Source organism: Chrysemys picta, chromosome 20 (genome assembly GCF_011386835.1).
Source record: "Chrysemys picta bellii isolate R12L10 chromosome 20, ASM1138683v2, whole genome shotgun sequence".
Taxonomy (NCBI): domain Eukaryota; kingdom Metazoa; phylum Chordata; order Testudines; family Emydidae; genus Chrysemys; species Chrysemys picta.
Window position 1 is genome coordinate 2,679,230 of NC_088810.1, and position 17,271 is coordinate 2,696,500.

General features: G+C 47.0%; 2 protein-coding genes across 4 annotated transcripts in view; both read left to right on the forward strand.

Annotated features, from left to right (window-relative positions):
- LOC101947108 (interferon-inducible GTPase 5-like) overlaps positions 1 to 17,271 on the forward strand; it is a 370,729-nt gene that overhangs the window by 164,961 nt on the left and 188,497 nt on the right. The window lies entirely within an intron of this gene.
- Positions 6,410 to 17,271, forward strand: part of LOC101947742 (interferon-gamma-inducible GTPase 10-like) — a 54,017-nt gene continuing 43,155 nt past the window's right edge. Inside the window, exons 1-2 of one of the 2 annotated variants that reach the window (XM_065573949.1) lie at positions 6,410 to 6,497; positions 10,421 to 11,191. In XM_065573949.1, coding sequence (XP_065430021.1) covers positions 10,425 to 11,191 — 767 coding nt within the window. In that variant the 5' untranslated portion in view covers positions 6,410 to 6,497; positions 10,421 to 10,424. The remainder of the gene's footprint in view (positions 6,498 to 10,420; positions 11,192 to 17,271) is intronic. The other variant, XM_065573948.1, reaches the window with a different exon arrangement.

A 17,271-nucleotide genomic window follows, 5' to 3' on the forward strand; every position in this document is an offset into this window, starting at 1 on the left:
TATTGGTTATAAATCAAATTGTGTTCTCATAATAAATATGTCATATTACCTTGTCCCCTGAAAAGATCCTGTGTATTTTTATCTGCATAACTGTAAATGTTGAGATTCAAAAAGTTGAAGCACAAATTGTCAACATCACCTGTCAAAATCTGCAAAGTGAAGAGCCTAAAATCAAACTCTAATAAGTTCTCAACAAGCATTTGTCTTACGAGGCCTATCACAAAATTTTGTTATTATCAATGCAAATATCTGTTCCTTGGTTTGGGTGTGTCTGGTGCAATTGATGTTTAGCAACATTTACTGATGAAAATCGTATCCTTCCAAACTACATATATCCATCACAACCAACTGCTGCCTCTTCTCCCACTGGCCATGCTCCTAGAGCAGGTGGACGTGAATTACAGGCCGCTTTGGAAACTGTCGGCCAAAGTCTGCGAGGGAGGTTTTGGTACAGAGCTGGGAACAGAGTTTTGGGAGGTGCAGGTTTGAATTCCTACCCTGGGAAGTAGTCTCATGCTATCTGCAACCAGCTCCCATCAAATGGCAGGGAGTCCCATGGGTTAACCCTGCTAATTCCCAGTGGCAGGGAGTCCCTCTGGTTAACACTGTCAATGCCAAGTGGCAGAGAGTCTTGTGGGTTAACACTGCTACTCCCCAATACCCTAACAAAATGCTTAAGCATCACTTTAAACACGAGACTTCGGTGAGTTTGCTGCTCAGGGGTTTAACGTTCTGCAGGCCTTGAAATGCTTTGCTGAACCAGGGCTCCAAAGAACGGGGCAGACAGTCATCCAGGGGGTGCATCCTGTGACGAGCTTTCAGATCAGTGAGAAAATGGAAGGTGAGAGCAGCCTCGCGACTTTGAAATGTGCCAAAGCTTTGTCTGGACTAGGGGAAAAGGGGTCCCTTGCTAACTGGCCTGGCCTGTGTTAGGATGTTAACACCGGTAACCTCACACACGTTAACAACACCACACCTTTCCTTCTACTGCAGACAAAGCCCTTAAGTGTGTGTGTGTGTCCCTGCTGTGTGGGATGTGCCCTGCTCTGTGTGTGTGTGTGTCTCTGTCCCTCCGGCCCCCTGCTGGAGGGGCTGAGCCCTGCAGTGTGTGTGTGTGTGTGTGTGAGTGTTGCCAACTTTCTAATCTCACAAAACCAAACACCCTAGACCCGCCCCTTCCTTGAGGCCCCGCCCCTTGCCCCACCCATCCCCCCGAGGCCCCATCCCCCACTCACTACATTCCCCTTCTCACGGTGGCTCTCCCCCACCCTCACTCACACTCACTGGGCTGGGGCAGGGGGTTGGGGGGCAATGCGGGTATGAGGGCTCTGGCTAGGGGTGCAGGTTCTGGGGTGGGGCTGGGGATGAGGTGTTTGTACTGCAGGAGGAGGCTCTGTGAATCCTGGTGACTAAGGCATAAACCCAGCGTTGCACCTGACAGCAGGTCTGCTTATTCCGCCTGTGCAAACTGAGAGTTCCCCCACTTTGAGAGCAGCTCCTGCCCTCTCCCTACCAGGCTCCAGCCCTCGGGCTCTGAGTGACCGGCTCTCGCCCACAGGCCAGGGGTGCAGCCACTCTGCTCCTGCTGCAGGTCTCCAGCCTTTCATCTCTGACCGAAGCCCAGGGCCATTCTGGGCAACTACTCCTCAACCTCCAGGACTCCCATCTCCTGGGGCTCATCCACTGCCCTCCCCATTCAGCATCTGCAGGAGACCTGCGCTGCCAAGATGCCCAGGCTGAGGGGCCAGCAGGGCACAGACCACACCTAGCTTTGCTCTGGCTTCGTGGCCAATGTTACCTGCCCTGTCTCTTAGGCCTCTCGCTGCCTGGCCAACATCAGCACTGGGGTGAGAGGAGCGGCAGCAGCCACCCCACATGAGGCGGCGATGACTCTGGCAGTGAGAGGGGAATTCTTTGGAGAACTCTGCCAGAGCAAGCCCATCCCTTGGCCCTAGACAGTTAGATGGGCCCATGGCCTTGGGCGCCTCCAGTGCTGGTTTAACTGGAGCGGGTATTCCTGTGCCAGGCTGTGTGGACACTCCTATCTTGGAAGCAACGTGGCTAGAACAGAATTAGCTAAATTGGGTTTGTTAGCAGCCATAGCTGACTCCATCCTAAGCCAGGTTTATTCCACAGTCAGACCTTCCACACAGACCTGCACCAAAATACCCACATCACCGCTGGGAATCCCATTTAGCTGAACCGTCTGCATCTGTGCAGGCCAGTCTGATTCTGCCCTGCTCCTGCGCCCTCCCCCAGCAGAACACCCTCCCATCTATCTGCTGCCCGTGAGCAGATCACACCTGATCTTATCAGCTGCTGAGCTGGCCACAGAGTTAGGTGGTAAATGCCCTGATAAGACTGCTGCAGTTCTCTGTCTTCAGGAAATGGAGGCCAAGCTCTGAGAATGCACCGCTTGGTTCACAGTGCAGCAGCGTCTGCCCAGCCCCACGGCTTCTTTGCTGTTTGCTCTGGCTCCCCATTGAACACAGAGTTTAGGCCCCTTGCCCTCACTTTCAAAGCCCTGCTTGACACTGGCCCCACCTGCCTGAGATATCGGCTTTCTTCCTCCTCAGCCATGACTTCCCACAACAGCTGCTAACTGACGGGGGGAGACTAACAATTGGGTTTGACAGAGTCCTCACGGGAACCAGACCCAGACTGCGCAGCCAAATGAGAAACAGTGCCCTGGCACCAAGGGGAAGGGACAATGAACTGCAAGCCCAAAGACCAGTCCTATCCCAGCTCTTCCACTAATGGCTGGAGATACTTGCACTAGCAGTGGCAGACGGGCCACATGCCATTGTCTCAGCGTAGCATCCCTTTCATAAACTTATCAAGCTCAGTCTTGAAGCTAGTTAGTTTTTTCGCCCCCACTGCTGCCCTTGGAAGGCTGCTCCAGAACTTCATTCCTCTGATGGTTAGAAACTTTCATCTAACTTCAAGCCAACATTTATTGATGGCCAGTTTATATCCATTTGTTCTTGTGCACCACTGGCATGGAACTTAAACTTCCCCTCCCTGGTATTTATCCCTCTGGTGTATTTATAGAGACTGATCATATCTCCCCGCAGCCTTTGTTTGGTTAGGCTAAAGAAGGCAAGCTCCTTAAGTCTCCTCTCATAAGGCAGGGTTTCCATTTTTCTGATCATCCTCGTAGCCCTTCTCTGCACCTGTTCCTGTTTGAATTCATCTTTCTTGAACACGGGAGACCAGGTCTGCACACAGTGTTCCAGATGAGATCTCACCAGTGCCTTGTATAATGGTATCTTTGCTATCTCGACTGAAAATCCCTTGCCTGATGCTTCCTAAGATTGCATTAGCCTTTTTCATAGCTGCAACACCTTGGCGGCTCATAGTCAACCTGTGATCGACCAACACACCCAACTCTTTCTCTTCCTCTTTTGCTTCCAACTGATACACCCCCAGTTTATAGCAAAAATTCTGACTAATCCCTAAGTGCATGATCTTGTACTTTACACTATTAAATTCCATCCGATTTCTATTACTCCAGTTTTCAAAAAGAGCGAGGAGTATTTCTGGCACCTTAGAGACTAACAAATTTATTTGGGCATAAGCTTTCATGGGCTAAAATCCACTTCATCAGAAGCATGGAGTGGAAAATATAATCAGGATGGCCTATTTCAAACAGTTGACAAGAAGGTGTGAGTAACAGTAGGAGGGAAATTAGCATGGGGAAATAGTTTTTAGTTTGTGTAATGACCCATCCACTCCCAGTCTTTATTCAAGCCTAATTTAATGGTGTCCAGTTTGCAAATTAATTCCAGTTCTGCAGTTTCTTGTTGAAGTCTGTTTTTGAAGTTTTTTTGTTGAAGAATTGCGACTTTTAGATCTATAATTGAGTGACCAGGGAGGTTGAAATGTTCTCCGACTGGTTTTTGTATGTTATAAATCTTGACGTCTGATTTGTGTCCATTTATTCTTTTGTGTAGAAACTGTCCAGTTTGGCCAATGTACATGGCAGAGGGGCATTGCTGGCACCTGATGGCATATATCACATTGGTAGATGTGCAGGTGAATGAGCCCCTGATGGTATGGCTGATGTGGTTAGGTCCTATGATGGTGTCCCTTGAATAGATATGTGGACAGAATTGACAATGGGGTTTGTTGCAGGGATAGGTTCCTGGGTTAGTGTTTTTGTTTTTGTTGTGTGATGTCTAGTTGCTGGTGAGTATTTGCTTCAGGTTGGGGGGCTGTCTGTAAGCAAGGACTGGCCTGTCTCCCAAGATCTGTGAGAGTGATGGATCGTCCTTCAGGATAGGTTGTAGATCTCTGATGATGCGCTGGAGAGGTTTTAGTTGGGGGCTGAAGGTGACGGCTAGTGGCGTTCTGTTATTTTCTTTGTTGGGCCTGTCTTGTAGGAGGTAACTTCTGGGTACTCGTCTGGCTCTGTCAATCTGTTTCTTCACTTCACTTCACCAGGTGGGTATTGTAGTTTTAAGAATGCTTGATAGAGATCCTGTAGGGGTTTGTCTCTGTCTGAGGGATTGGAGCAACTGCGATTGTATCTTAGAACTTGGCTGTAGACAATGGATTGTGTGATGTAGTCTGGGTGAAAGCTGGAGGCATGCAGGTAAGTATAGCGGTCAGTAGGTTTCCGGTATAGGGTGGTGTTTATGTGACCATCGCTTATTTGCACTGTAGTGTCCAGGAAGTGGATCTCGTGTGCGGACTGGTCCAGGCTGAGATTGATGGCAGGTTGGAAATTGTTGAAATCCTGGTGGAATTCCTCCTTCCCATGTGTCCAGATGATGAAGATGACATCAATGTAGCGCAAGTAGAGTAGGGCTGTTAGGGGACAAGAGCTACAAATAATAAATAATGATTAAAACCAAACAACTCCTGTTTTTTCCATATTTCCCCTGCCTCCTTCAGTGTCCGGGCCAGATACGCAAGGGGCAGAGTAAAGGTTGCATAGGCTACCATAAATGTGTTCAGAGTCCTCCACTGGGGACACCATGCCACACTCAGGTATGATCACTGGTGGGTCATCCTTTGCCTGTTCTATGGTCAGACACAACAATTGGTTACCCAAATCAAGAACACATCCCTGTTTGTATAGGAAATCAGTTTCCAACAGGCAATTTCTTGGGTCTGTTAATTTCATCAACACAAAGGTATGAACCTTTCTTACCATGGATTTAGAAAGTGTGGTAACAAGCTGATTGCTTGCAAAAGTTGCAAGTGTTTCCGTATGCCCTGATGACAGAGAAGAGGATCTAGGATCCTTGACATGGATAATGCTAATTGCTGCCTAACCCTGGGGGTCCCTCAATCCTCACGGTGGGATTAGCTCGTGGTTCCTGAAGTATTGCAACAGGGGCTTCACGCAGACCTATTTTAGGGCCTCGTTGAGAATATGCCTTGGCCAGTAAGGCTAATGCCTCCTTCAAAGAAGTGCTATCAGTTATATGCATGTTAACCATTTCCTGCAAATGGGGAAAAGAGTTATTGACCAACAAACTAACGTATGGTGGCTCATCTGTTTCCTCTGCCATGTGACTGTGCCATGCTGCACTTAACCGCAGGTGAAACTGATGTGGGGACTCATTAGGTCTCTGTTTTAGGTTAGACAGGATGGCCACTCCAGCTTGCCCCATATGCTGATTATGTTCCAATAGGGCTACTGTGCCTTTAAAAGATCTCTCTCCTACCCTAAACTCAAGTGGCAAAGTGCTTCATAATGCTCGATTTACTGTGAGTGGTAAGATTTTAACCCAGTCTTTCCTTGCTAAGCCAAACACTTTTGCTGTTTCTTGTACATTGTTGTGAATGCATTGCAACCGAAGAATCCTTTGTCATTCCTACTTGCTTAGCTACCAGATCTAGGGTCTTAATATCTGTAACAACTGCTACAGGGCAATCAGAATTAGAATCTGAGGATTTTCTCTTCAGATTGGGATCTGGGCTTCTATCTGAGTTTGAATTTATAATTTTTATGTTTTGACTTCTCCTACCCAAATCCACATTTTTCTTATCAGAACTATTAGAATTTTCCTCTGGAAATAATCCTGGATGAGCAGGGTAACTTTCCATAAAACCTATACGTTCTACACTCAAGGCATCTCCACAATGATGCAGGACATCTTTTAGTCCATTAAGATCTGGTGTAGTAGGGTGTTTTACCAATAGACCAGGTGATACCAGCATATACCAAGGGGGTGTAGAGGGACCACGAAATTCTAGAGACCTAGGCAATGTTTATGATCGCCCAAATGTCAATACGTGTCCACCCAAAGGGGCTGGGTCTCCTGATCTATATGGTGCCAATGTAACATTGGGTGGAGGAGCAGGAATTGCATCCTTCACATCACTTGTTGCCTCCTCTGCGATGACACTTAACTCCACCTCCTGTGATGCCACCCTGGGACTTCCTTTTTCTATCTGCAGACTGCTAGTAACTTCTGCACTGCCAGCTTTCTCTTTTGACTCTCCCTGTGGCTCCTGAGACTTAGTCTCCAACTCCGCTCCTAAAGGTACTGTATCAACCTGAACTAACTCGCTCGCCCTACTACTAGTAATTGACCGAGCAGTTTTTTCTATCTCCATCAGTTCCACCATGCCGATAGGGATGGGAACCGATTCTTTGTTCTCCTTTAACACATCTTTTATTTTTTTCAACTCTTTGATTCTTTCCAACAGCCGACCACGGTCTGATTTATAGCTAGGGGGACCAGACAGCAAATGTGAAAAATCGGGACGGGGGTGGGGGGTAATAGGAGCCTATGTAAGAAAAAGACCCAAAAATCGGGACTGTCCCTATAAAATTGGGACATCTGGTCACCCTATTTATAGCTGTCCAGCAATTTTAAGCTGGCATTCACTTGCTTCTGCCAACAACATGCTTCCTCTCCTGCTTTCTGTACCTGGTACCTACACCGTTCTAACGTTTTCTTTAACTTCTGCTTCTTTTAGAAAAGTACTGACTGCTTCTTTGACACTACATGTAGACAATTTGTTAAATCCTGAATAACCTTTCCTCCCTCATTCAAAGTTTGTTGGGCTTTCTTGAGTAATTTTTTTATTCAATTTCTTTCCTAGCGAACTACAAGCCACGAGCAGATATTTAACAGCCATTTCCTTTACCAGTTTAGCTTTTTTTTTTTTTGCTCTGTTTTTACATCAAACACTTCACTTACAAAACCACATGGGTTACAGAGCCCAGCGATTATCTTGCTATTTCTCAGCTGTGAAACCTCCTCCATGTTCCTGAATGTATTTTCTGGCAAAGTTTTCTAAAGCCAGGCTGCGGATAACTCCAACAAACTTTACTTTTGCCCTTGCTCCACTCATCTTAACATGTAACATAGAACTAATTCAATTCTAAAACTTCACTATTGACTAGCCTATGTAATAAACCATATAATGAACACTCTGCTGTTCCTTACTCTGAAGCTGAAGGCGTTCCTTCACAGAAACAACAGGAAACACCACCCCAAACCGGTTTTTACACTTAGTTCAATAAGTCCCAAGTAAACGATAGAGGGATGGGGGCGCGTTCCCTCTCTTCCCTCGATGGCTCGTAGCTGATCAAGAGGTCTTTCCCCTCTGTCAGGACTTGCCAAACAGCTGGGGGAAACTGAGGCAGGCGGCTCAGAGGTGCAGTTCTGGAGAGTTGAGGGGACTGAAATAAGGTAGCTTGAACCATACAAGTTCTGAGTTACTGTGGCGTCTTGGTGGCAATTAATACATAGATTTATCAACTCCCTCACCACCACTAGTGTGGGTCATCGGGCCCGATGCTACTACTAATATCTTATGGGTACCATTTGTTATAACTTTAACCTTTAACACAGCCCCTTAAATGCGCATATCACTTTAAATAATAACACTATTACTCTTTATCATGCAAGATTAAATTTAAAATTGTGTAGTCTGGAGAATAGAAGACTGAGAGGAATCATAGAATTTTAGGACTGGAAGGGACCTCGAGATGTCATCTAGTCCAGTTCCCTGTACTCAAGGCAGGACTAAGTATTATCTAGATCATCCCTGGCAGGTTTTTATCCAACCTGCTCTTAAAAATCCCCAATGATGGAGATTCCTAATGTCCAATCTAAACCTCCCCTGCTGCAATTTAAGCCCCTTGCTTCTTGTCCTATCCTCAGAGGCTAATGAGAACAATTTTTCTCCCTCCTCTGTGTAACAACCTTTTATGTACTTGAAAACTGTTATCATGTCCCCCCTCAGTCTTCTCTTCTCCAGGCTAAACAAACCCAGTTTTTAAATCTTCCCTCATAGGTCATGTTTTCTAGACCTTTAATCATTTTTGTTGCTCTTCTTTGGACTTTCTCCTATTTGTCCACATCTTTCTTGAAATGTGGCACCCAGAATTGGACACCATGCTCCAGTTGAGGCCTAATCAGCACGAAGTAGAGCAGAAGAATTACTTCTCATTTCTTGCTTACAACACTCCTGCTAATATATCCCAGAATGATGTTTCCTTTTATATTGTTACTGTTATATTGTTGACTCATATTTAGCTTGTGGTCCACTATGACCCCCAGATCCCTTTCTGCAGTATTCCTTCCTAGGCCGTCATTTCCCATTTTGTATGTGTGCAACTGATTGTTCCTTCCTAAGTGGAGTACTTTGCATTTGTCCCTATTGAATGTCATCCTATTTACTTCAAACCATTTCTCCAATTTGTCCAGATCATTTTAAATTTTAATCCTGTCCTCCAAGACACTTGCAACCCCTCCCAGTGTGGTATCATCTGCAAACTTTATAAGTGTGCTCTCTATGCCATGATCTAAATCATTGATGAAGATATTGAACAGAACTGGACCCAGAACTGATCCCTGCGGGACCCCACTCATTATGCCCTTCCAGCATGACTGTGAACCACTGATAACTACTCTCTGGGAACAGTTTTCCAACCAGTTTTGCACCCACCTTATAGTAGCTCCATCTAGGTTGCATTTCTCTAGTTTGTTTATAAGAAGGCCATGTGAGACAAGATCAAAAGCTTTAAGGAAGTCAAGATATACCATGTCATCAAGCACCTCTGCCATTTCCACATTTCCTGTTATTATTTCCCTCCCACCCACCCTCCATTGAGTAACAGGCTTACCCTATCCTTGGTCTTCCTCTTGCTTCTAATGTATTTGTAGAATGTTTTCTTGGTACCCTTTATGTCTCTGGCTAGTTTGATCTCATTTTGTGCCTTCGCCTTTCTAATTTTGTCCCTACATACTTGTGTTAGTTGTTTATATTCATCCTTTGTAATTTGACCGAGTTTCCACTTTTTGTAGGACTCTTTTTTTAGTTTTAGATCATTGAAGATCTCCTGGTTAAGCCACTGTGGTCTCTTGCCAAACTTTCTATCTTTCCTGTGCAGGGGGATACTTTGCTCTTGTGCCCTTAATAATATCTCTTTGAAAAATTGCGAACTCTCTTCTATTGTTTTTGCTCTTAAACTTGCTTCCCATGGGATCTTACCTTCCAACTCCCTGAGTTTTCTAAAGTCTGCCTTCTTGAAATCCATTGTCTTTATTGTGCTCTTTTCCTTCCTACCATTCCTTAGAATCATGAACTATATCATGTTGTCATCACTTTCACCCAAGCTGCCTTCCACTTTCAAATTCTCAACCAGTTCCTCCCTCTTTGTCAAAATCATATCTAGAACAGCCTCTCCCCTGGTAGCTGTCTCCACCTTCTGAAATAAAAAAAATGGTCTCCAATACATTCCAAGAACTTGTTGGATAATCTGTGCCCGGCTGTTTTATTTTCCCAACAGATGTCTGGGTAGTCCAAGTCCCTCATCACCACTAAATCCTGTGCTTTGGCTGATTTTGTTAGTTGTTAAAAAAAGCCTCATCCACCTCTTCTTTCTGGTTAGGTGGTCTGTAGATGACCCCTACCATGGCATCACCTTGGTTTTTTTACCCCTTTTATCCTGATCCAGAGACTTTCAACAAGTCTGTCTCCTATGTCCATCTCATCCTCAAACCAGGTGTGTACATTCTTAATATATAAGGCAACACCGTCTCCCTTTTTCCCTTGTCTACCCTTCCTGAGCAAGCTGTATCCATCCACACCAACATTCCAGTCATGCGTATTATCCCACCGAGTCTCTGTGATGCCAACTATGTCATAGTTGTGTTTATTTACTAGCAGTTTGAGTTCTTCCTGCTTATTCCCCATACTTCTCGCATTAGTATACAGACATCTAAGATACTGATTTGATCCCCCCCCCCAGTTCTGTCTTGTCTCTCCTTTATCCCTGCTATATCAGCCCATTCTCCCCCTAAATTCTGACCTTTCTCCCAGGTCTCCATGTGTTTCACATTAACATATGTTATATGTCTGGGATATTTAGATACTGGTCTCCAGCTTACAATGTGCTGGGGGAGCCTGTGTGGGAAACAGGACTAACCGTGACCATTTCTTTTCCCAGGGAGATGGCTGATTTCAATCCTACCTGGGATGACCTATATGCAGAATGTAGAAATATTCTTCCTGGTATGTCCGTGGAACAAACTAAACAGATCGAGGCTGCTATCAAAGCAGGAAACTTCTTAGAAGCAGCTTCTGTGGTGCAGACATTCAAGAATTTGTCAGGCATTGAGTTCAATATCGCCATCACAGGGGAGCCGGGATCTGGCAAATCATCTTTGGTCAGTGCCATCCGGGGCCTGGAAGATAAAGACAAACATGAAGATGCTCCTGAAACGGGTGTGCTGAAAAAGACCAAAAAACCAGTACCATATTGGCATCCTATGTGTCCCATAATGCTTGTCTGGGACCTGCCCTCGATTGGGACCCCAGATTTTCGGCCCGACGCTTATTTGAGAGAAGTGAAGTTCAGCCGCTACGATGTCTTCATCATCATCGCTTCAGAGAGGAGCAGATTCTGCCTCACCGAGCTGGCCCGGGAGCTCACCGGGCTGGGAAAGAAGTCTTACTTTGTGCGCTCCAAAGTGGACTTGGACCTGTTAAATGAGAAACACAAAAAAAGCTTCAACGAGGAGACAACCCTGGATAAAATCAGAAACGACTGCGTCAACAACCTGTCCAGAATAGGGATGAGCTCCCCACAGGTTTTCCTTGTCTCGAGTCGGGAATTTCAGAAATACGATTCTCCACAGCTGCAGAAGACTTTGCTAAAGGGACTCTACCACCACAAGACAGAGACGATCAGGGCCACTGAAGCCCCCAGCAGCAGTGGGTAAGAAATCCCTTTTTGGTCTGTTCTTTGTTCAGTTCTTTAGCGGGTGTTATACATTTATTCCTTGTTTTAAAATAATATCAAGTGGGGGGAAAAAACAGCAAAAATAAAGACCCTGTCCCGTATTGACTGAAGGGCCAAATCCTGGAACCCGAAGGCAGACAGAATTCCTGTTGGCTGTGAAAGCGGCAGGGCTGAGCCCCTGTGCTCCTTACACAGGCCATCTAATAAACCCTTCTGAGATAACTCCCGGTTTTCATTCACATCCCAGACTCCTTATCCATGGCAGGATTTAGTTTGTAGACAGAGAACATTCACTCGATATTGTTGCCCCTTTCTGACCCAAGCGGATAGTCAGAGTTCAAGGCCCCGGGATGTCCCAGTTTGGCGCAGAAAGTGAGGATGGGGTCTGGTATCTTGTTTCTTTACAAGGAAAGCACAAAGTCCTTCTTCTCCAAATGCAGGAGAAACAGCCCCAATCCTCTTTAGACAACACCAGATGCAAAAACTCTCTCTCAAGACCAGACGGCTGCTCGACTTTATTGCTTTTTGCTGGCTCTGAGACCTTGTCTACAGTACAGAGTTATGTCATCACACAAAAAGCATTATAATAAAAATTGGTATTGCATGTTCATGCTACGCTCCCTCTGTCAGCAGAGCGCATCCACACTTTGGGCACTATCATCGATAGTGCGAGCAGCGCATTGTGGGGTACCTATCCAACAGTCCAGCTCGACAACTTCTGCTGCTAACTCTTGCAGGAAGGTGGAGCAAATCGTGGCTCATCTCGGGACTGGACTCAATGTCCTATGATGCATTGTTTTTCATCCCAGCATTGCATGGGTTTCTGGCTTTCTTTCACAGTGTTGTTTAATGACTCTTGTTTGCTGTGCACCCCAGTATCTCTGTGTGAAGGGATGGATCCCGCACTACTCTCCTATGCTCTGATAACTGTCATTAACACATCATGAATGGCAGCGCAGTTAATCATGTAGTTCCTAATTGAACAGGACTCCCAGTTGCCTGACCTGTTGTGTGATATGGATAGGAGCCACTTTTGATTTCTTTTGGCATTCATAGAATAGTTGAACATGGTGGACCATTGCTTTTGGGCTTGAGAAACAAGCATTGAGTGGTGGGATCATATTGTCATGCCAGTCTGGGATGATGAGCAGTGGCTACAGCACTTTCGGATGTGTTCCAATTTTGGCAGCAGACTGCCTTGCAACAGAGTAGTTCAATAGGAAGTTCAATAGGAAGGGGTACTTCTCCGTGGTGTTGCAGACACTTGTGGATCTCTGTGGGTGTTTCCCTGACATCAACATGGGGTGGTCTAGGAAGGTGCATAATGCACATATCTTCAGGAACACCAGCCTGTACAGAAAACTGCACGCAGGAGACTTTCTTTTCAGACCAGAAGATTACAGTGGGGTGATGCTGAAATGCCCATAGTGATCCTGGGAGACCCGGCTAACCCCTTACAGCCATGGCTCATGAAACCTTACACGGGACACCTGGACAGCAGTAAGAAGCAGTTCAACAACAGGCTGGATGACAGTGGAATGTGCCTTTGGCAGATTAAAGGCACACTGGTGATGCTTTTATGGCATAGGGTGACCAGATGTCCCCATATTATAGGGACAGTCCTGATTTTTGGGTCTTTTTCTTATATAGGCTGCTATTACCCCCCACCCCCGTCCCGATTTTTCACATTTGCTGTCTGGTCACCCTATTATGGCAGGTTAGACCTCAATGAGAATGATTTATGAGGGAAGATTAAAAAACGTGGGTTTGTTTAGTCTGGAGAAGAGAAGACTGAGAGGGGACATGATAACAGTTTTCAAGTCCATAAAAGGTTGTTACAAGGAGGAGGGAGAAAAATTGTTCTCATTAGCCTCTGACCTGCCTTTCAGTTTCCCTCCACTCCCTGCATTCCCATTTCTCTGCATTGGAGATCTGCAGTACCTCCCGGAACATGTCGTCTTTGCTCCCTCTTGGTCGCTCTCTTATCTGGTAGAGACACTCCACCGATATGTAGGGAGTGCCCCTGAAGGCCACATCTGCAGAAGCACAAGAAGCAATACACAGAAGCATGATTGTTAAATTCACGCACAGCACTGAAACGTTTCAGCTAAATACACCTTTGGTAACATAACAATCACTTTCTCACTGACCCTTGGCAAGCACATATCTCAGAAAACACCTCAAATATTCTGAGTGTTGGCTGGGGGGGGTGCTCTACAGAGGAAAAGAGCACTCTGGAAGGGTCATGGTACAGCTGACTTGGGACAAAATTCTCCCACACTTTTCCACAGGTGGGGGTCTGTAGCGGGGTGGTCACCCCACTCCTGCCCTGAAGGGCTTAAAACAGCCCTGGAAGAGTGATGGGGCGGGGGAAAGCTAAGCTGATTGGGGGAAAGCAGCCACAGGTGGGACCATGCCCCAGTCAGGCCATGGCTGGCCCTGTAAGAGGGCTGAGGGCCAGAGACTGAAACAGATTCTCTCTAGCTTTTTTGAGAGCGAAGGACCTGGCTTCCTGGGAGCTGAGGAGGGTACCTAGGGTGGAGCAGTGCTGGGGAAGGGCAGAGGGATCTGGGAAGCTCCAGCCTAGCAAAACCCCAGGCTGAGGCCTAGTTAAAGGCCTACAAAAGGGTACTGGGGCTGCAGAGAGGCAGCCCAGAGATAGGCAAAGGCAGCAGGTCCTAATCCCCTTGCCGATGATGAGTGGTTTACAGACTGCAGTCTGCCCCAGTGAGTGGGGGCTAGATGATGACTGGCAGTAGCCACTGAGGCAAGGTGGGGATAGAGGGTTGGGGGTTCCCCGGGGTGGGGAGACCCAGATTGTGGGTTGCTGCTGGGGACGGAACCCTGAAGTAGAGGGGCAACGGGGTCCAGCAGGGACACGGGGCCAGTGGCGGGCGAGCCACCCGCCTGCAGAGGGCGCTCTGGGCTGGAAGAGCTAATTCCTGAGACGACCAGCAGGAGGCACCGTGCCGGTGAGTCGTCACCCTGCCCCGGGGTCATTGAAGCCGATATCTCACCCCTTAGGGTAAGCAGAAAAGCGAGGGTTCATCTACTATACGCTTGTGGCTTCCACCCTACAACCTATATTGCTCGGCTGTGTGCCGCTTCGGTCCCTGCACACGTGATTGCGGATTTCCTACAGTGGAGGAAGGAACAAAGCATCTCTGCCAAGGAACCTTCAGCAGAGGATTACTGAGTACCTCCAAGAAAGTTTCCTAGAGCTCTCTCTGGAGGATTCCCATGAGATCTCAGTGTGCATTGACACCCTGTTCTACTGTACGGATTAGCTGCACAGAGAAATGTCCAGCACATAGAAACACAGCCAGCCTTGTACAAGTCTATGCCCTCAACCCACCTCCACACCTCACAAAGCAAAGCACCGAGCAGCTCCTCTCCTACTTCTTGCTCCCTGGAGAGCAAATGCTGAGACTGTCTAGACAGCCCCGGAGTGGTGAACAGTTCCTGGCTGCCTGCCCCACTGGGTGACACCACCAGGAGCTCCACATTGTCATCTAATGCCACTTATTCATCAACGACTTCGTCCTCCAGGTTAGGCCCTCTTTCCACTGCCTCCAGGCCCGCCGAAATATCCACGGGGCTCTTGGCGGTGGAGGTGGGGGCACTGCCAAGAATATCATCCAACTCCCTATAGAACCGGCTGGTGTTGGGTGCATGACTGGAGTGACGGTTTGCCCCCCTGGCCTTCTGGTATGACTTGCCCAGTATCTTTATCTTCGCTGTGCACTGCATTGTGTTCTAGTCATACCCCTTTTCACACAAGCCTTGAGAAATTTTCCAATTGGTGTCAAAATTCCTACAGCTGAAGTGCACCTGGGATTGCCCAGCCTCCTCTCCCCAAATACTGAGCAGATCCAGAAACTCTGCAATGGTCCGATCTGGACAGCGTTTGGTGCATCCGACTGCCATGGTCACCTGGGAAGATGCAATGAGACCTCTCCATGCGGAGCAAACAGGAAATGGAATTTCAAAAATTCCCGGGACTTTAAAGCGGAAGGAGTGTATGGCTGTTTACCTGGCTGCAGGACAGTGGAGTTCAAACTGGTGACCAGAATGGTCAGGATGGGCATGGTGGGACACCTCCTGGAAGCCAATTAAAGTAATAAAATGAAGCATCGTGTCTACACTGGCACTTTCTCAACAAAACGTTGGCACAAAAATGTCTCTCATCAGGGTGGTTTCATTTTATCACCAAAACAGGGCACTTTTGCCACCAAAGTCTCATTGTGGAGTGCATGCATCCACTGTTTTGTCAACAAAAGCTGCCTTTTGTTGATAAAACTCTGTAGTGTAGACAAACCCTGAGTCTGTCTCCATTCTTGTTTGCAACCCAGCTTGTCTTTTTCACACACCCACCTAGTCACAATACCCAGTGGAACCCTCCACCCACATGGTGTTAGTTTCTAGGCCAACTATATTAAACCTTGTGTTAGAGGTGGACTCTTGACTATCTAACAACTATCGTAAGAAAAGAGCACATTCACACATTATTTTTAATGAGGTTTTAACTTAACCCATAGCAAGGTTTCACCCAGCTCAGAACTTACCACCCCCACCTCAGATTTGGCTCATCGTCCTGATGAAGCTTCAAATGGGGACACCCAATAATCTATCCCAGTGGGAGTCTCAACCTATGGCTCACCGGCCACTTGCGGCCCAATCAGCACAGAGCTGCAGTCCATGTGACATCCTCAGGGCCATACAGGGTAGTATTGGATGCAACCCACAGTGGTAAATAGGTTGAGATCCACTGCAATCCCAAACAGAAAGAAAAGGAATAATTTAACAACTTACACAGATGCTACAAACGTAACCATTTACATACATGCAGGGCCCTTCTGTCAGGACAGTTTCCCATCACCAACACACAGGAATTTTATTTCTACCCTGATCTTTTGGGGCTTTTCTCTCCCTGAATTTCCTTTCAGTCTGCTCCTAATTTAAGGACTGTGTATTATTTCTGTGGAACTTGATGACTGTGACAGTCCCCACCCATTCTGTTGGAAGGGGGGACACATTACTGTAGTAACTTTCTCAGCCTCAACTTTGACAGTTACATTCTCAGTTTTGGGGGCAGCCAACCTGAAATTCTGTCTCCATGGTATCTTCTGAGATGGTGTTTCCTAATATCCAACCTAGACCTCCCCCACTGCAACTTGAGACCATTGCTCCTTGTTCTGTCATCTGCCACCACTGAGAACAGCCGAGCTCCATCCTCTTTGGAACCCCCCCCCTTCTTGGAACATTTCCAAGAAGGATGTGGAAATATTGGAAAGAGTCCAGTGGAGGGCAACAAAAATGATTAGGGGTCTGGAGCACATGACTTATGAGGAGAGGCTGAGGGAACTGGGATTGTTTAGTCTCCAGAAGAGAAGAATGAGGGGGGATATGATAGCTGCTTTCAACTACCTGAGGGGGGGGTTCCTAAGAGGATGGAGCTTGGCTGTTCTCAGTGGTGGCAGATGACAGAACATGGAGCAATGGTCTCAAGTTGCAGTGGGGGAGGTCTAGGTTGGATATTAGGAAACACTATTTCACTAGGAGGGTGGTGAAGCACTGGAATGCGTTACCTAGGGAGGTGGTGGAATCTCCTTCCTTGGAGGTTTTTAAGGCCCAGCTTGACAAAGCCCTGGCTGGGATGATTTAGTTGGGAATTGGTCCTGCTTTGAGCAGGGGGTTGGACTAGATACCTCCTGAGGTCCCTTCCAACCCTGATATTCTATGATTCTATGGTCCTTTTGGATAACTGGGTTTAGTCCTGGGACCCAACTGTACCCTGTACACCACTTTGTTTATTCTGTGCAGTACTGTACAACAGTGGTTCTCAACCTTTTTCTCATTTGCAGATCCCTAAAAAATTTCAAATGGAGGTTGTAGTGGGGTGGTTACCCCGCTCTTGCCTGAGGGGTTTAAAACAGCCCTGGCAGAGGGCTGGAGCAAAAAGAAAAGCTACTGGGCTGATTGGGGAAGTAGCCACAGCTGGCCTGTAGAAAAAGGCTGGGAGCCAGAGGCCAAACAGAGTCTCTCTCTGCCTTCAG